This window comes from Macrotis lagotis, chromosome 5 (assembly GCF_037893015.1).
Source record: "Macrotis lagotis isolate mMagLag1 chromosome 5, bilby.v1.9.chrom.fasta, whole genome shotgun sequence".
NCBI lineage: Eukaryota > Metazoa > Chordata > Mammalia > Peramelemorphia > Peramelidae > Macrotis > Macrotis lagotis.
The window spans coordinates 241,507,057-241,527,933 of NC_133662.1; the positions used below are offsets into that span (position 1 = coordinate 241,507,057).

Here is a 20,877-nt window from a genome sequence, read left to right on the forward strand (position 1 = left end):
GAGCTGCGGTCAGGATCACACAGGACTTAGCAGCAACTACATTGGAAGCTCGTAGGGCTTGGAATACAATATACCGGAAGGCAAAAGAGCTTAGAATGCAGCCAAGAATGAACTACCCAGCAAGGCTGAATGTCCTCTTCCAGGGAAAAAGATGGACTTTCAGTGAACCAGGGGAATTTCAAATGTTCCTTTTGGAATGGCCAGAGCTGAACAGAAGGTTTGATCTTCAGATACAGGACTCAGGTGAAGCATGGAGATTGGAGGAGAGGGGGGGAAATATGAGGGACTTCATGATGATGAACTGCATGTATTCCTGCATAGAAAAATGAGACTGATAATACTCATATGAACCTCCTCAGTTAATAGAGCAGGTAGAGGGAGCTTTTATAGTTGAAGCACAGGAGAAAGCTGAATTCGAAGATAAAATATGGTGTAAAAATGGAGTCAATAGAAAAAAAGGGAAATGGAATGGGAGAAAGAAAAAGGAGAGGGGGAATAGTCCAAGATACTTCACATAAGCTTTTTTTATTACAATGAGCTATTGCAATGATATGGAAGGGGGGAGGCAAGGGGGAATGAGGGAATCTTCACTCTCATCAGAGGTGGCTAGGAGAGGAAACAGCATATATATGGGGTATAGACATCTGGAGTAAGAAGGAGGGGGGGACAGGGGGAAGGGGGGATGTGAGTGATGGAGGAGAGGATGGACCATGGGGGGAGAGTGGTCAGATATAACACATTTTCTTTCTTCATGCAAGGGGCTAGGATTGGATGGCCTGCCCAGGACCATGGGGCCAGGTGGATTCTGGGCTTCTTGGCCCCAGGACCAGGGATCTGTCTGCTGAGCCAGTCAACGACCCTACAGCAGAGTCAGAGTGAAAGGAGGGAGAAAATATAGTACATGGTAGGGGAGAAATAAGAAAGGAGGGAGTTGCGATCAGCAATGGCAATGGTGGAAAAATATGGAAGTAACTTCTGTGATGGACTTATCATAAAGAATGAGATCCACCCATGACAGAGTTGTTGGGGTTGGAACAAAGCCTCAAGCACATTTTTTGTTATTATTATTATTTTGGGGGGAGGGTGCAGGGCAAATGGGGCTGGATGGCCCGCCTGGGGCCACATAGCAGGGTGATCTTTGGGTGTCTGGGGCGGGATTTGGACCCAGGTGCTCCTGGCTCAAGGGCCAATGCTCTGTCTGCCACCCAGCTACCCCCACTATCATTACTATTTTATTTTATTTTGGGTCTTTTTTTTTTCTTCTTTTTGGTTTTTGCAGGGCAGTGGGGATCGGGTGGCTTGCATGTCACACGGCTGGGTGATGGTTGGGTTTATGAGGCTGGATGTGGGCTCTGGTGCTCGTGGCTCCAGGGCTGGTACTTTGTCCATTGCACCACCTAGCCATACCTACAATTATTACTATTATTTTTTTTTTAATTTTAATTTTTTTCTCTCCCCTTTACTTTTTTCGCCCAAGCAAGTCTGTCTATATTCATGGGGGAGGAGGGGTATTTTGTTTACTTGTAAACAAGAATATTTTTTTAATGTAAAAAAAAATTGTACAAAATGAGAATAAAAAATAAAATTAAAAAAAAGAAAGAAAAATAATGCCAGGGGGCGGCTAGGTGGCGCAATGGATAGAGCACCGGCCCTGGAGTCAGGAGTACCTGAGTTCAAATCTGACCTCAGACACTTGGGACACTTGTGACCTTGGGCAAGCTAGTTAACCCCATTGCCTTGAGAAAAAAACCTTAAAGGGTGGGGCAGCTAGGTGGTGCAGTGGATAGAGCACCAGCCCTGGAGTCCGGAGGACCTGAGTTCAAATCCAGCCTCAGCTACTCAGTAATTACTTAGCTGTGACCTTGGGCAAGGCACTTAACCCCATTGCCTTGCAAAAACTTTAAAAAAAAAAAAAGAATGCTCAGGAACAGAGAACGGAACTGAGTCCTGCAGGAAATAATACCTAGGTGCACATGTGATGCCAGTGATATGCATGGCTTCCCCTTTAATGATGATAATCCCAGCCCACCCGTGCTTGCCTCTTCTGGGCAACTTGTTCATGACCTCCCAATATGCTGAGGCTTTAAGGAAATGTGAGGATGGAGCCCATGACATATAGCTTGGGGAGCTGTCTGTATGGCAGTGGTGATTGTATCTGTGGGTGGGAATTGTATCACTCAGATGGAGAATATAGAATGTAAGGAGAGATGTTCCCTGGGGAACAATATTTTTTTTCTTATAGATTTTATTTATTTTTGAGTTTTACAATTTTTCCCCTAATCTTACTTCCTTCCCCCCCACAGAAGGCAATTTGTCAGTCTTTACATTGTTTCCATGGTATACATTGATCCAAATTGAGTGTGATGAGAGAGAAATCATATCCTTAAGGAAGAAACATAAAGTGTGAGAGATAGCAAGATTAGACAACAAGATATCAGTTTTTTTTTTTCTAAATTAAAGGTAATAGTCCTTGGTCTTTGTTCAAACTCCACAGTTGTTTCTTTGGATACAGATGGTATTCTCCATTTCAGACAGCCCCAAATTGTCCCTGATTGTTGCACTGATGGAATGAGCAAGTCCATCAAGGTTGCTCATTGCCCCCATGTTGCTATTAGGGTAGGGTGTACAGTGTTTTTCTGGTTCTGCTCATCTTATTCAGCATCAGTTCATGCAAATATGGGGATCAATATTAAGGGGTAGAAATAACCAACAAGATTTAGGTTGTTTATAGGAATTTTTTTGCTTTGTTCTTTAATTACATATAATTCTGCACTGGAAATCTTTGAATAACTTTTTTTAAAAAGTAAGTTTTTATTGATATCTTTTCTTATGTTATCTAGCATTTTCCCCATGTTCTTCCCACTCCTCTCTCTAAGAGCTGTCCCTTCTGACAAATAATTTTTTAAATAAAAAGAGTTAAATAAAAAGAGTTTTTAAAAATTTGATTTTATATGTACTGTTCCATAAATGTTGGGGATAACTTTTCCCCATTCTACCTACCGTCTCTGCAAAAGAATAAAGGAAGATGTCCTCATATATTTTTCTGAGGCCAACCTTATAATTTTTCCTTGTTCAGTTCTATTTTTTTACAATTTTATTTATTTAAGGCAATGGGGTTAAGTGACTTGCTCAAGGTCACACAGCTAGGTAATTAAGTGTCTGAGACTGACTTTGAACACAGGTCCTCCTGACTCCAGGGGCAGCGCTTTCTGTCCACTGCACCACCTAGCTGCCCCTCCTTGTTCAGTTTTGATGATTTTGTGGACACTGTTCTAGACTTTGTGCATATTTTCTTGGTCCTGTTTACTTTACCCTTCATCAGTTCATGTGGTCTGTGCTCTTTTGGATTCATCCTGTTCCTTGTTTCCTACATCACAGTCATATTTCATTATATGCAGTTTGTTTAGTTATTTCCCTGGTGATAGGCATCCATTTAGTTTTCAGTTTTTTATTACCACAAAAAAGTACAACTATCAGCATTTTAGTATATAGAGAGGCTTTCTTTTTATTAATGACTCCTTTAGAGTTTATTATGCCTCAGGGTAGGATCTCAGTCAAGATGTAAGGACCTGTCAACCACTTTATTAGCATCATTCCAAATTGCTTTCCGTAATAAATGTACTCATTCATAGTTTTAGTGTTAGTGCATTAGTATGCTTGTCTTCTTAAAACTCCTTCAATGTGAACTATTCTTGTCTTTTGTTGTCTTTACCAATTTGCAAGGAATGAGATAAAACCTGTTGTTAATGATATGGAGGATTCTTTAACATAGTCATTAATAGTTTATAGTTCTTTCCCAGTTACAAGTAAAAACAGTTGTTAACATTCATTTCTTCCTCCCTCCCTGAGATGGTAAGCAATTAGTTAAAGGTTATATATATGTAATATGCAAATATTTTCATATTCATCATGTTTAAAAAATATAAAGAAAGTGAAAAGTTGTATGCTTCAGGTTCCATCAGTTCTTTCTCTGGATATGAATAATGTTTTTCATCATCAGTTCTTTGCAATTCAGTTAGATCACTGTATTGCTGAGAATTGCTAAGTCATAATTTTATAGTAGCTTGTAGTTCTTGTGTTTCTTTCCTTTTTTATTTTTATTTATTTATTTACGCATTACTAAAATATTTTTGTTTTAAGAGTAAACAATAATCCCCTCTTCTCCCCACAAAAAACAAAAAACCTCACGAGAAATAAATGAAAGAAAGAGAAAAAAATGTGTTTCAGTCTGTGTTCCAATTCCATCAACTCTGTCTCTGGGTGGATCACTTTCTTTATCATAAGTCCATCAGAGAAGTTACTTCCATATTTTTCCACAGTTGCTGTTACTGATTGTAATTCCTCCCCACTACCTTTTATTATATTTTCTCTCTCCTTTCACTCTGTCCCTCATCAAAAATGTTCTGTGAGGAGCCGAGTAGTACAGTGGACAGAGCACCAGCCCTGGGGCTAGGGGGCCCCAAGCCTACGTCCCACCCCAGAGATCCCGCAACCACCCAGCCCCTTGGTCCTGAACGGACCACCCAATACCACCATCTTCAAAAAGTAAAAAAGAAAATGTTATATCTGATTATCTTCTCCTATGATCTACTCTCTCCTCTACCACCCACATCCCCCCTCCCCTCCCTCTGTCCCCTTTCTCTCCTTTTTCTTCTAGATGTCTATATCCTATTGAGTGTGTATGCTGTTTTCTCTCTGGGCCAATTCTGATGAGAATGAAGGCTCCCTTATTCCCCCTCACCTTCCCCCCCTTCCATACAATTGCAAAAGCTATTTCTTCAATTTTACTTGAAATATCTTAGCCTATTCTACCTCTCCTTTCCCTTTCACCCATTGACTCTATTTTTGCAAGATATTATACCTTCAAATTCAGCTCCCTCTTGTGCCTTGTCTAAATATGCTCCTTCTAACTGCTCTAATAATGAAGGTTCATATGAATATCATCAGTATCTTCTTCCCATGCAGGAATACACCCAGTTCATCATTATTAAATCCCTCATAATTTACGCTTCTTGTCCATCCTCTCTATACTTCACCTGAGTCCTGTACTTGAAGATCAAACTTTCTGTTCAGCTCTGGTCATTTCAACAGGAATATTTGAAATTCCCCTGTTTCATTGAAAATCCGTCTTTTCCCCTTGCAGAAGATGTTCAGTTTTGTTGGGTAGTTGATTCTTGTTTCATTCCAAGCTCTTTTGCCTTCTGGAATATTATATTCCAAGCTCTCCGAGCCCTTAATATACTTGCTGCTAAATCCTGTGTGATCCTGGCTGTAGCTCCATTGAATTGTTTTTTTCTGGCTACCTGTAATATTTTCTCTTTGACTTAGGAATTCTGGAGCTTGGCTGTAATATTCCTGGGGGTTGTTTTTTTGGATCTCTTTCTGGAGAAGATGGGTGAATTCTCTCAATTTCTATTTGCTCTCTGCTTCTTGGATGTCAGGGCAGTTTTCCTTTGGAAATTCATTAAAAATGAAGTCAAGGCTCTTTTCCTGATCATGACTTTCAGGTCGCCCAATAATTTTTAAATTGTCTCATCTAGATCTGTTTTCCAGATCAGTTGTTTTTCAATGAGATATTTCACATTTTCTTCTAGTTTCTCATTCTTTTGGTATTGAATTATTGTGTCTTGATTCCTCACAAAGTCATCAGCTTCCTCTAGCTCCATTCTACATTTGAAGGATTTGTTTTTCTCAGAGAGCTTTTTTATCTCCTTTTCCATCTGGCCAATTCTGCTTTTTAAGGCATTCTTCTTGTCATTAACTTTTTTTGGATTGTTTTATCCACTTGACCTAAGCTGTTTTTTCAACATGTTGTTTTCCTCAGCATTTTTTTGGATCTCCTCGACCAAGCTACTGACTTGGTTTTCATGTTTTTCCTGCATGTTTCTCATTTCTCTTCCCAGTTTTTCCTCTACCTCCCCTATTTGTTTTTCAAAATCTTTTTTGAGTTCTGTTATAGCCTGAGCCCAACTTCTGTTTTTCTTGGAGGCTTTAGATGCAAAAGTTTGGACTTTCTCATCTTCTGAGTGTGTGTTTTGATCCTTCATTTGATCCTTCGTAGGACCAAAGTAATTGTCTGTTGTCAGGTTCCTTTTTTTCTGTTTACTAATTTCCCTGGCTGTGCCTTGGTTTGGGGATGGTTCCTGAGTTTTTGAGTATTATTGGAATACCCCCACAAGGACCTCAGTTCCTTCAAGGTCTAATGGGAGACTCTGACTGCTCTCCTGTTCTGTGCTTTGGTCTGTGGATAACCACAAGCACACCCCTCTGCCCCAGGGCTGTGAGGAGGGTCCCTGCTCTATTACAGTATGGGGGCCCAGACATGACCAGGTCTAAATATGAATAAAGCACAAGAATCCTGTCCCAGGGACAGAGGAGAAACCTCGATAGTCTTCCTCCACCCCTTTACCTTCTGTGGGCTGAGCACTCTGGAAGCAGCTGCCAGACAGCCCCTGATGGGTAGCTCTGTGGGCCTGTTTCCATTTCCTGGGATCTAGGCTATGCTGAGATTCACACTGGGGGCTCTGCACTCTGCATTTGCTCTGGCAGAAGTTTCCCTGCTGATCTTCCAAGTTATGCTTGATGCTCCCTGGGTCAGCAGTTCAGGAAACTGCTTCTGCTGGCGCTTCCAGAGATCTAGGCGTCCCGTGGACTGTTACTGGAAGGCTGGAGCTCCTTTGCCCCAGAGTGCTGCCGCCCCCTCCAGCCATGTGAAACAGCCTTCAGACAATCTTCCAGATTACCTTTGGCTAGAGAATTGCCTCACTGGATCTTTCTGTGAATTCTGATTGTCAAAAATTTAGTTAGTCATAATTTTAAAGGTTTTTGGAGAGAGCTCCTAGGAAAGGCTAATTCTCCTGCCACCATCTTGGCTCCACCCCCACATGAATCTGACCACTTGTTTCTTAAAGAATGGCCTTTGGTTTAACAAATACACATTTTTTTAGCTGTATATATTGAATATTAAAAGTCCTTATTAGATAGAGTCGATACAAATTTTTTTCCTTTTTTTTGATCACTCCTCTTATTCTAGATGCAATTAAGATAAGAATATAGAGGGGTTTTAGGAGAAGGGTGGTGGTGCTGGTAGAAGGGAATTATTTTTGCTATAATTTGTAGGCTATATTCCAAATAGTGTAATTATTGGGTCAAAAGGTATTATTCTTTTTCATTGTAACTTTCCTTGTGTACAAGCAGACTCTCCTCCAAAAGAGGCTTTGAGTTCATGTGTCCATCAACCTGTTACTCTTTTTCCAGACTTCAGTTTTGTTGGTTTGAATTATTTTTGGAAGTTTGATATGGGAGTTCTTGAGAGTTGTTTTAATTTGCATCTGTTACAGATTTAGACTCTTCAAGTTATTTTTAAAAATGTGTATTCTTTCTCAGGAAAATTGATCATATCCTTTGACTATCCTGTCTTTGTCCAGCATTCTTTCTTTTATGCCAAGTTACCTTTGTGGTATGACTACACTCTGCCCCATTCTGATTTGCACTTCCCTGAACATACTCCTTCCTTTCTGTCTTTGTTTTTGCCCTTCTTTCTACCTCAGGTTGGGAGTGCCTCACTCCAGACAGGTACCAGCATTATGATCTGGGTCTATAGGTTGCAGAGCCTCACAGTACAGCCAGAAAACAGATGGCAAGACCTCTTTTAAAATAGCATTTCCAGTGATCTATATTAATCTACATTGATAGAGGACCTTCCTTAGGGAGCTCCTCAGACACCAATTAAATCAGAGGTCTGATAAAGAAAAAAAGACATATCTCTCAGAAATGTGGTGACCAGACTGAACACAGCCTTGATTCTTTCACAGAGTTTTTTGAAGGACTTTCCTGGTCTCAAATGGTTTCTTGCTTCTTTGAATTCCCATTGCAGTTGTTGTCCCTGTTTGACCTGTAAAGACCTACCCTGTAGGGCTCAGACCCATCTCTCCAGACTGATTTCCCAGCCCACCCCTCATCTACTCTGTGTTTACTGGCCTGCTTCTCATTCTCTTTGTGTGGCATTGTTCCCTTGTACTCCCACTTGGAATGTTTTCCTTTCTCAAATTCATCCTTGGAAATCTCTGACTTCTTTCAAGGCTCCAAAGCCACTCAAGGTGTTCCTGATCCTTCCAGTTATTGGTGCTTCTCCTCACCCCTGTCTGAAATTGTTTGCAAGGACTTGGGCACATTTGTTGTTTCCCCCTAAGAGAAGGAAAGCTGGCAGTCAGGGGCTGCTCTCATGTTCTTTGTCTTCAGCCTCTCCTCAGTGTCTGGCAGGGCCTGCTGCTGGCTTCTCAGAGTAGTCAGCAGCCCCTTTGTGTGGGTAGTCTAAGGGCTGCGTGACTTGTCATGGGACACTTAGAGGAGCTGAGGTCAGACCCTGGGGCAGCCAGCTGACCTTCTCCACCCTTCCTCCTTCCACGGGGCTGAGCCCCTCCCTCCATGGTGGCCAGGGCTGGCAAGAACCAAGGACCAAGGACAGTGCTTGGGAGCCTCGTGCATGTTATCTTCAGGCCACGATGGCTCTGGGTCTGCTCCCTAAGTGTACTGATCATTGCAGTTCTCCCATCAGAGAAGCTCTTAATTCAGGAATTCAGGTCTAATTGGTTCCCTTCCCCCCACACCCCAAAAGGTCACAGGGAAATAGCCACCATCTAGGAGACAGAAATTTATGGTCTAAAAGAGAAGAGACTGTAGAGCATATTTGGAGGAGCTTTGGGGAGGAAGAAGCCCAGGGAGGTAGCTGCTGCAGAGAAGAGCCTGCTGCCCATCTGGCTATCAATCCTGGGGTGGGGTGGCTGGCTAAGCTGAAGCAGCTAGGGCTCCAGGGAGAGACTGGAGCAGGAGTCAGGCATGTCAGACCTCCCTTCCCCCAACCTGGATGGGGATAGCCGAGGGACCAGAAACCCAGGAGCCTTTAAGAAGAACCATAAAAGCCTAGCCTGTGGTCATGGAGCCTGACCCTGACCTAGTGAAGAAAGTGCTTCTGCACCTGGGGTCTTGGCCTCTCAGGTAGCTCAGCATCAGGAACTGACTGCAAAGGAATAGTAAGTCTAGTCATACCTGTCCCTTGCTCCTGTCTTGCCCCTAAAATGATACTTGTTTAAAATGAAGCTCAGACTTTTCAAATGTGAAGGATTTAAGAACTATTTACTTATCTTAATTTTTTTTAAATTTTTTTTAACTTAAACAGTCATTTTTAGGTTTTAGTTCTTCTAAAATTTGATGACTGGCTGTCAAATTTATGGAGGAAGGAGGAAGTGTTTATGACCAAACGAGAGAGAGAACATTATAAAATGCAAAATCAATAATTTTGATTGCATTAAATTAAAAGGTTTTTACACAAATGGATTCAGGATTAGAAGGAATGCAGAAATCTGGGAAACAATTCTCAGAGTTAGCATTTCTAATAAAAAAACTCATTTCTAAAAGACTGAGTCAAATTTAGAAGAATACAGGTCATTCCCTAATTGTTAAATGATCAAAGTACATAGACAACTTTCAAATGAAGAAATTAAAGTTATCTATAGTCATATGAAAAAAAGGTTCCATATTATTATTAATTAGAGAAATACAAATTAAAAGAACTCTGAAATACCACCTCACACCTATCAGATTGGCTAAAATGACAAAAAAGAAAATGAGCAGTATTAGAAGTATGTGGGAAAACTGGGACACTAATGCATTGTTGGTAGAATTGTGACCTGATCCAACCTTTCTGAAGAGCAGTTTGGAATTATGCTTAAAGGGCAATAAAATGTGCGTACTTTTGATCTAGTAATACCACTACCTAGCCCTGTATCTCAAAGAAATCTTTAAAAGGGGGGGGGGGAGACCCACATATACAAAGATATTTATAGCCGTTCTTTTTGTAGTGGCAATTGAGGGAATGCCCATCAATTGGGGAATGGCTGAACAAATTGTGTTATATGAATGTGATGGATACTATTGTTCTGTAAGGCAGACTTCAGAAAAGCCTGGAAAGACTTACATGAACTATTGCTGAGTGAAGTGAACAGAACTAGGAGAACATTATACACATTAACAGCAACACTGTGTGATGATCAACTGTGATAGATGTAGATCCTCTCAGCCGTTCATTGAGCACAGACAGTTCTATGAGACTTGTGATAGAAAATGCCATCCACGTCCAGAGGAAAAACTGAAGTCTGAATGCAGACCAAAGGTCACTATTTTCACTTTTTTAAAACTTGTTTTATTTTTTCTTTCTTTTTTCCCCACTTTTGTTCTAATTATTCTTTCACAACATGACTAATATGAAAAATTGTTAAACATGATTATATATACATAACATATATCAGATTACCCCTGTCATGGGGAGATATAGGGAAGGGAAAGAGAAGGCAGAAAACTCAAAATCTTACAAAAAATCAGTGTTGAAAGCTATTTTTACATATAAGTGGAAAAAAAATAAAATTTCTTTTAAAAAGAAAAAAGCTTAAGTCTTTACAACAATTAAATTCCTCCTGGTTAGAGGCCTTTCTCCCCCATACCCCTTCCTAAATTTGCAAGACATTTTCCAGATAGCTTGGCTGTCATTGCCAGAAGTCCTATGAATAGATATAACTTTGTATTTCCTGTATTATACTACTCTGGCTAAATTTCAGAAAATGCTTTTACTCTGTTTATTTTTCTCTCCTTTCTTTGCAATATGCTTTGGTAATATAAATTAAATATAAATTATTACCTCCACTTGGCAGAAATAAAGGTACAGAACCTTATAACATTTATAAATCACTTCCTACATGAAGAGTTAGACCCAAAGTTTATAAAGGGCTTAAACTTTGCCCTTAGAGCACTTGCAGTCTAGTAGTGGAATATAATATCACCATAACATAAAACAATGCATGTCAGATGATTGAGAGGTACAAGACAAGACCCATGGGTCAGGGGATAAGGAAACTTCCTAGAGGAAGTGATTTTGGAATTGAGCTTTAGAATATGGAAGATGACCTAATATGGAAGATGACCTAGAAACAGCACAGGAAAAGGCAGAACGGGGTCAGGGGCAGGTGGAAAATGGGAAATAGTCCTTTGGGATAGCAGCATAGAGATATAGTAAATAGTATAAAACTTATCTGGAAAATTCACATGAGATTGACTTAACCTCAGTAGTTCACACTGAGCCCTTGAGAGGTTTTGAGCAGAGAAATAACAGGAGTAGATAGATCTGTGAGAAACAAGAGCCTGGCCTGAAGAGCTAGGGGAGATGGTCTATTAGAAGATGTTTGCAATAGTTCAGGCAGGTGCTAATGAAGACTTGTGGTGCAGGAATGACAGTGAGGATAAAGAGAGAAGAAAAATAAGGAGTATGAAGATGCCAATAAGACTTAGACACTTACTGGCTGTGAAGGATAAGAGAGAAAGAGAGAAGACAGGCATGAGGACATCAGAGAGGAGCAGATTCGGGGGGACATGGCTTAGATGTTGGACCTGTTGAGTCTGAAGTGAGTACTGTGGGGTATATGGATCTGGCGCTGGAGACAGGAAACAGTAGTGGGGGGGGGGGGGCGATGAATGCTATTGCCAGAGAAGTGTGATGAGAGCTCACCTGGAGGGGCAGAACATAAAGAATCAGGAAGAAGGAAGAGAGAAATAGGAGGAGATGGAGGAGAGTGAGGAGAACCTGGAAGCTGAGCAGGTAAGGAAGGTGGTCAGCAGGGCAGCCTGCTTGCCAGGAAGCCAAAAAGGTTAAGTAATGAAAAGAGGCTATTGGTTTGGATGACTTGGAGGTTATTGATTATTTTTGAGAGCAGTTTTGGTAGAATGATGGGATCAGAAGTCAAATTGCAAGGGACTGGGGAGATGTAATAGGAAGGAATTCAGTGTAGTCAGTTTTTTTCAAGGAGTTTGGCTAATAGCATGAAACAAAAAAATAATGTTTTGGGACAGGAAAGCAAGGCAAAAGGAGATATTTTTCACTTCCCTCAGAGTGTTAGAGGCAAACATTCATACTTATGTAAAAATTCATTGCTGTTTTGAGGAAGGAATTATAAAGTTTAAAATATTAAGTGTTTATTTAACAATATGTTTATTCAGTTGACTAGGCAATAACATGTGAATTACCATATTGATTTTGCTGCTTCCAAGTGTAGCCCACCAAAAATAGTATTTTATAGGTTGCACTCAGATTTTAGGCAAATATTTAGGGAAAAAATGTAGTCTATATTCTGACCAATAATTTCACTCAGCTGCTTTTCGATATGCCTACCAAAATGTATTTATACTTTTTTTTTCTTTCTCTCCCAGGTCGTATAAAAGTGGTTCTGGGGTGAACAATAGAAGAACTGAATTATTTCTGAAAGAACATGACCACCTACGAAAGTATGTATTTTTAAATGAGCCAACATAATTTAGTTCATTGAGTACAGAATTGAAGTCAGAAGACCCAAGTTCAAATCCTGCATCTGACAATGATTACCTATATGACCCTGAACCAGTCACTTAGTCTCGAGTTTCAGTTGCCTACTCTGTAAAGTGGCATATTTGGGCTAGATGACTTAGAAGTCCCCTTAGCTCTAGCTCCTGATGCCTATAACTGTAGGTGAACACTGCAAAGCTTTCTTTCCGTTTGTAAAAACCCTACTTGTTTAGAACATAAGAAAGGATGCTATATAGAAGAGTATCTAAAATCCTCTTTTACTACTTTATTACATTCCTCCCTATCACTAATAAGGACTTTGCTTATGTGGAAGAAGAGGGGTGAGTAGAGTAAATAATGTAGCTTCCTTAGTGATAAGGACTGTGGGCACTTAGTTTCACATATAACTTTCAATTCTAACAATTAGAGTTAGTAGTGTGGGGATGAGCTATCTTATGTTGGGTTATGAGCCTCCTGTCACCAGAGGTGTGTAAACCAGTGCCCTTACTGGGACACTGTCCAGGGACAGGTCTGCAGTGGGGAAGTTTCTTGGAACTCTCCAAATCTGATCCCCCTCCTCTGTGTGTTGCTTGATACTTAGTAGATATCCTTCCTCTTTTACTGAATTGAAGTGTTAAACACCCCACCCCACCCCCCGGCAAATATGGGTTCAGTTGTGTTGTTGAGCCTCAAGAGGAACTAGTACTTTGTTTATGAAAACCCTTCACTAAAGGTTCTCATCACATGTGCATTGGAGATAAGGAACCTTACATGTCCCTAAGTGCTTAACTTCTAAAAGCAGTTGGATTAAATTTGAAAACTCACTATTAAGATTTTATAGAATGTTCAGAAGAAAACTTGTGAATATGTGCAGTTCCAGAGTCTGTCCTGGGAACTGTTGCATTTTGGATATTCTATTACTGAATATTGCTAGAAGAAAGGCCAAATTAACTAAATTGATGACATTACTAGAATGATTCAAATTTTAATTATTAAAATGGGAATAATTTTATGGAGGAGAAAGGAAGGAAGTTACTGGCTTCCCCTCGAAATCTCAGTTTTACCGTGGAGTGTACTTGAGTCATTTTTAGAAATATATATACACACACACATCTACACTGTACCCATACTTTAAATTTTTCCAGGGTTAAATGATAATATTTACAACTTAAAACAGCAGACTTAATATAGTCCAGACTCTCAAGTGAGACTTCCTTAAAGGGTCTTCTTATAGGAAGAACAAAAATAATTGATGTTCTGAAGCACCTGGGGACATGAGACAAGCATATTTTTAGATTTGAGGTCTAAATTAGGAAGGACCCTGTAGGTTATCTGGTCCAATCCCCTTAATTTAGAGGTGAGGAAAACTGAGCCCCAGAGAAGTTTAAGGATCTTGGCTCCAAGCCACACAGGGATTAAATGGTGGCAGCCAAACTGGGATTGAGATTTAGACTCCCTGACTGCAGATGGAGAGGCTTTCTGCTGCATACTGGTCCCTCTCCATGAAGTGTCATAAAATTGGGGGAAGAAAAGAGACCATTTCCTTGCCATTCTAGGAAACCATTCTGAAAAAGGAAAGTCTGAAGCAGTGAGGCAAATTTTGCCACAATTTCTGTGGGTGGATGGTCTCTTTAATCAGCAACTTTTCGTTGCAGATGTTAAGGATGATTCTTTTTTAAGCAATCAAATTTTTATGATGAAATTGAATGGTTTCACTTCATAGAAAAGAGAACTAGAAGAACTGTATGTACAGTGAAAATCTCTTGGCAAAGATAGAGGTAAATTCTTCAAACTTAATCCCTTTGAAAATAACTTGAGACATAAGCAAATAGCTTTTTCTAGTGTTATGCTTAAACCAACTTATTGTACTTAATTATAATCCTTAAAACAAGTCCTGTAATGAGCATTGGGGTAAGAAATTACAATTAAATTAAAGAAGACTTTGGAGCCAGTGGCAGTTTAGTTTTAAAAATTATTTCTTCTTGTACTGTATTTGAATCTTAAGAGTTGAATCACATTAAAGAATAATAGCTACTTTATTTGGGGTTAAGGTTTCCCCAGGAACCTACAGCAGCTAGAAATCCACGTTAAGCTATTTGTGTTCCAGATCTTGAAATTAGAGAGACGGTATTTGTATGCTAAATAAAAGTTGTTTTGAGGCTGCTAGGTGGTGCAGTGGGATAAAGCACTGGCCCTGGAGTCAGGAGTACCTGGGTTCAAATCTGGTCTCAGACACTTAATAATTACCTAGCTGTGTGGCCTTGGGCAAGCCACTTAACCCCATTTGCCTTTCAAAAACCTAAAATAAAATAAAAGTTTTTTAATGATAGTATCTGCATTAAAAAGAAAAATTCCTGAATTTGAGATATATATATATATATATATATATGGAACAAAAAGCATTTTCTGCTTTGTCATGATTAGTTTCCTCTTTTAGAATATAGAAGAATATGCTGAAACTAGTAAAATTTTTTCTTAAAAACACAGAAAGGAATTACTATGGAGGGAGTTCTTAGCAATTTAACTTGTTTCTGTTCTTTTATCCATCTTTCTGAGTGTTTTCTGCTAGGCAGGTCTGTATTTGGAATCAGGAGACTTGATTTTGATTTTTGCCTTAGGTGTTAACTGTGACTGTGAGCAAATCATTTCATCTCAGAGCTGGTAAAGTGATATTAATAGGTGTACTTTGTGGAAAAGATTATGGCTTAATAGATTGCCTGGTCCCTGGACATTTTAAGATATAGTATCAGTAGTAGTCAAGCATCATAAACTGTGCTGATATTTGTTTTTGTCTTAAATTAGAGCCAGCGTCTAGGTAGGTACAGTGTCATTACTTTAGATGTAAGAGCTGTCGAAATTAAAACAGAAACAATGCTTTTTGAGGCACTTGAGTGTTACGGGAATAGGGAGAGAGTTCTTAGCATTCTTTCCCAGTTAGAATTCTAAAAGAGCCTTAATTTCATCAGTATGAACACAGTCCTTCTCACATAGTAAGTGGTTTCACAAGTTGCTATGCCAGCCTTTTTATGACAAACTTTTCTGAATTCACACAGGCTGGTTCTTAGACAGAACACACAAATTTTACTGCCATTTTGAGACCTTCTCAACTTAATGGGCTTTGCCATAGTTTGCTCTTTGGGAACACAAGTCCCCCCCACTTTTGTGGAGGCTCCCTCGTGGGAATGTTGATTTTTGTTTGTCGACACAAGGGGGCAGTGTTTCCTAGCATATGTGGGCTCCCGGTGGTGTTCTAATTTGAGGGGTACTCCACACTAAAGAGAATATCGTGTGGTGACTAGGGTTCCACAATCCTGTATTTACAGAAAATGAAATAGTGACAAGGGAGGTGTTATCAGGGCATGTGTCCTCACATGTGGCAGTAATAAGGTTCTGACCACTGAATAAAAGCAGCCAGGCTCCAAGGCCCTCTGACCCTCCTGGCTCTTTGTTGCTGGGCAAAGAAAGGGCCTTCAACTCTTGACGTTGGCTATCTAAATGGGGAGGGGAAGTTCTTCCCTAGGAACCCTGACTACTTTGTTCAAGTCTGGTTAGTGAATGGGTAGCTCAACTGGGCAGAGAATATAGATTTCCTAAACAGCTTTTTCCATTGCATATGAAGATCAAATGAGATAATGTATGTAGTGGTGCTTACATAAATTATAGAGATTGTGCTGCTATTATTGCCAGGAATAAGGAAACTGTTAAAGGAGAGATGCAATGATTTAAAACATTCAAGGAAAAATAGAACATTTGATGGTGAACATAGTGTGTGGGTGAAAGAATCCTCTCTTGAGAGACGGTGTATACTTAATAGCTTTCATTTGATGACTTCAAGACACATTATTTATTAACAAACATGCATTTTTAAAAAAGTGCAAGGATGAAAACTTCTGAGCTCAAGATTTTGTAACTAGAGTAGCTTATTGAATCACACCACCTGTGAAATAGTATCAGACATATACCACTCACATATAATATCAGACACCATGCATGGTGGCCCAGCGAAAGGAGAGAAAAGTTTTATGGGAGAGAAAACGAAAACATCTGAGGCACAAGAACTTCTGTGGAAGGAGAACTAAAAACCAAGGGCTCAGTGTTGCAGCCAAGTTTCTCAAAATCGATCAGATTTGAGGAAATGTGTTAGTAACCAAAATATACAAAATAATGGTAAAATCAAAGAGTAGAAACATTTTTCTTTATTCTGTAATTGTTGCCTTTGTATTTCCTGTAAAATGCTAAGATTTTAGATTATTATAAAATCGAAAAGCAAGGGCAGCAGCTAGAACTTGGATGTTTCAGCAAGATCATTTGTAATTAATTGGATAAATTTCCTGCCAAGATAACTTAACAATCTCATCTTACAAGAGGAAAAACTTTACTATGATGACAAGTTTGGGTAACTAAAGAGTTGTTTGTATTAGAATAGGATGATTTTATATTTTCATTCATATAGAGAGATTTTTAGCATCATATTTTTCTTCATATTTTGCTGTTAAATTTTCAAAGGCTTTTTATTTATTTATTTGTTTGTTTGTTTTTGCAAGGCAATGGGCTTAAGTGATTTGCCCAAGGTTACACAGCTAGGTAATTATTAAGTGTCAATGTCAGTTTTGAACTCAGGTCCTCCTGACTCCAAGGCCAGCACTCTATCCACTGTCACCTAGCTGCCCCACAAAGATAATTTATTAAATTGATGCTGAGTTCTTTTTTTAAAAAAGCCCTAACGTATAGTGATTATTTCCTATATCCTTAATAGTTTTTGGTTAAATGATTTTTAGGATCTTCTAACTATTCTTATGGATATAGTTCTTTTTCCCAGTTTGATTGATGGTGAAATTCAGGTGACTTGCTTGCTTGACTTGGAATAATTAGTTAAAGGAGGTTAGTGATATGAATAAACATCAGATGGTGGTTTCCCCATGAACAGGAGCTACACACTTTTAGAGTTTTTTTATTTGTTGTGTAAAATTAAAACATTAATTCTCTTCCTTTTCAATTAAAATCTTTTTACCAAAAAAACCTAAGAATATACATTTTGAAGGAAGAGGCTAGAGAATTTAGTAACATTTTCACAATTTTTATGCCCTTGAACTCCCGTTTGACTTTTAGGAAAACAGATAAGGGTATGTGTTGCCATTTTATAAATGGGCAAATTGGGGGGATGGGAGGGAGAAGTTTATTTTTTAAAAAATCCTGCTATTAGTGGTGGGATTGGTATTGATTTCTTGTCTTGTATTCTTTTTTTCAAACATTCTGCCTCTCCTTTCTTTGAAGGTAGCATTTTTTTCTATAAAAATATCTTTCAAATTTTGTTGGAATGTGGTTAACTTTTTAATTTTTCAGTCTCAGAAATAGGAAAAAACTTAAATGGGAAACATCTGGGAGAAGAGCATAATAGTGGTAGAATTAATAGAAGAAAACATTAAAAGCACCTAAAGAAAAACTGACATGCCATCACTGAATGGATCCCACTGAAAAAAAAAATAAAGGGTTTTCAGCATGTTTATCTTAGACAAAGCAATTAGTGAAACTGTGAAGGCCAGATACAGCAGTTCACATTAGTTGAAAGATGATTCTCTTTCCCTCTCACTGGAAGTCCCTGGCCTCTGCTTTGCAGTGCTCTTCTTATGGTACTGGCCAGCAGGAGGGCTACTGTTGTAGAAAGCCAGGGGGAGAGGGGAGAAACATGTCCAGTGCTCTGGTGTGGGAGTCAGCCATGAATATGAGGGTAATCTATCATTTTGGAAAAGTCTTTTTCATCTTTCTGGGTATTAGCACACAGGAGCCCCCTGCCCAAGTTGTGAGTGCTTTTTATTTGATGAACTGACAGATCTGAGCTGATCTATATTCTCCCCCCCCCCAAATAAAAACCTTCTCATCCTCATGGACATTCTCTTCTCACTCGGCTTTCATAAGCTGGTAGCTTTTCTTGTTTTTCCTTCCTTATCACTCAGGATATTACCCTATCTCTCCCCCCCCCTTTCATCTCTAAAAGTCTTTGCTCTTCGACCTTTTATTTTTCCCCATATTTCTTTTGCCATGGAGAGCTTGTCCATTTGCATTATTTCAGTCTTATGTCACCAAAAACCAAATAAAAATCTTATACCTGAACTTCTCATCTACATTGCAATCCTGTACTTCCAAGGGCAAGGGTGAATCCCTTGGCAAGAGCAGTTATGTTTAGATTATAAAGAGATGCCTCTCTAAGGAGAAGACAGTCCAGAGTGGGGCGGAGGGAGTTGTAGCGCTTGAATGGTGAGAGGAGTTTGACCAAATTGTTTTTTAGAAGAACTGAGCTGGAATCTAGGAAATATGAGGGAAATTTTGTGATAGTGCTATGACTAGTGGAACTGAACTTAGGAAAAAAAACAGATTCAGAGAGACAAAGGTGAAGAGGGTGTGCTTTACAGAGCTGTAAGCCAAGAGTATTTTCGGCTGGCATGGGGGCAAAGAGAATTGACAGTGCTGCAAGAAAGAGGAATGGGGGGCTTGGGAATGAAACTGTAAAGCTAATGGACTTTGTTGCCTTTTTTTCTGCTAGTTACCTGCCCCTGCTTGACCAGGTGTGGATTGACATTAATGCTTTCATGTACTTAAGATGCTGCACTAGCCTGTTTTCTTCCCATGAGCCTTGTTCACTCCCAGCTCATTGTTTTTACTTGTATTCTCTTTTGTATCGATAACAGTCTCTGCTGAGCTAAATCCCAACTGTCTTTCAAGGTCTTTCTAGATCCCTGCTCCTCCTCCATGAATCCCTCCATCCACTCAGGTCATTTGGACACCTTCCCAGACCTCAGTTTTCTCCTTTGTAAAATGAGGGATTTAAGGTGACCCCTTAGTTCTGGGTCTATTGATGATCCAGCCTTCTTCTCCCATCACTTCCCAGGTGCTCAGGGACCCAGAAGCTCAGGTGTAAGGGCTTGAACAAAATAATCAAAGGGAATGAAGAAATGCGGAGGCTGGAACACGTTGCGGTGATTTAACTTAATTCAGATTACATCAATAGAGACACGTTTTTTAGGGTTAAGTATTAGTATCTAGTGAGGAAATGTCTCTTGTTCTTTATTAGAATTTGTTTTAAAAGCTGAAGCTTTTGCTCAGTTTTAGTGTATATTAATTTTAACTTGTTGCATTAAAGCATTTGAGTAAGCCATTTTTGGCCTGGATACTAATACAGAATGATAATGAATTCTAATCAGTCTTGACTTAATTTGTTTGATCCTGTGCATTAAAAATGAATCACAAATAAGGAAGTTCAGAAATATTTCCTCATCACAGACCAACAACCAATCTTTTTTTATTACTGTTTTTGACTCTTAACCTGAAGTCCTGTTCACATTTGCAGAGCTTCCTAGGATGTAAAATCCCACTTATTCTTGACTTGAGTGGTTTGAACTTTGACATCTTCCTTGTTTTTTAGGGCAGTTTAATAAGAACAAATGCATTTGCATTGTATCTACTAAGAGCAAAGTCGGTTTTCCTTTGGGCAGAGGGTAAAGGGAGCAAACATTATTGCTGGATGCTAAACCTTTGTGTCAACCCTGGGAAGTAGCTGCTATTGTGTGGAGGAAACTGAGGCAGATCATTTAAGTGACTTGCTCCAGGCTACATAGCAAGCAAGTGTCTGAGGCAGATTTTCACCTAGGTCTGTCTTCCTGACTCCAGGCCCCTCACCCCACCTAGCTCCTTTTTGGAACTCTGACTGGGCCCATCTCCTCTGGAGAGCCAATGATACAAAATGGTGTTGATAATGATCCTTCCTGAAAGTCTATCAAATGATGTACCAAGCACTGCTGCTTCCTTTATTTGGAAATTCTTCAGTTGCAGCTAAAAGGGGTCGTTGGGTGGGTAGTGGCCTTGATTCAGCTTTATGTTGTTTAGCGATTTTGACTAGAATTTGAAAAACAAGTGTTCTGGGATGAACACCATGAACATATGTGGTCTCACCAAGGAAGAACACAACATGACAATAAAGTGAGTGAGCTAGTTGCAATTTTATGTTATATATGATAACTATTGATTTTGAGGACTTTATCAGGACATTTTTAATTTGCACCTTACCAAAGAGTGACAATTAAATAAAAGAATTTCCTAGTAATTAAGAGGCAAGTTTTTTGGAGGTTTTTTTTTAATATACCTTGAAGTAACCTTTGTCCCAGTGTTTGTATTAGTATTGGTTCTCCTAATAAGGAATTTATCTTTCATTTATTTTAATTTTTTCTATCCAAGAAAAGTAGGCCAATCAGTGAAAATACCATTTTGTATTATAGAATGTTAGGCAAATTGCTGCCATAAGAGAAAAAGTGTGTCAACTCAGCATTTACTTTTGAGAACATGAGAACCGAATTTGTATTCTAAGTTAAAACTGAACAATCTCCAGTAAAAAACTGAAAAGGACTCTGTCGCAATTGTATGGACAGAAGAATTGCATGGAGCCCCAGAGTTGAGGGATTTTGCAGCAGAATACCACATGATTCTGACTGGGCTAGCTCCTCTGCTTCATTTGCTAT

The 20,877-nt window shown here is 39.3% G+C and overlaps 1 protein-coding gene across 2 annotated transcripts in view; it reads left to right on the top strand.

Moving 5' to 3' along the window:
- GOSR1 (golgi SNAP receptor complex member 1) overlaps positions 1-20,877 on the top strand; it is a 78,262-nt gene that overhangs the window by 22,663 nt on the left and 34,722 nt on the right. For both annotated transcript variants that reach the window (XM_074189143.1, XM_074189142.1), the window contains exon 6: positions 12,256-12,330. In XM_074189143.1, the coding sequence (XP_074045244.1) occupies positions 12,256-12,330 (75 nt within the window). The remainder of the gene's footprint in view (positions 1-12,255; positions 12,331-20,877) is intronic.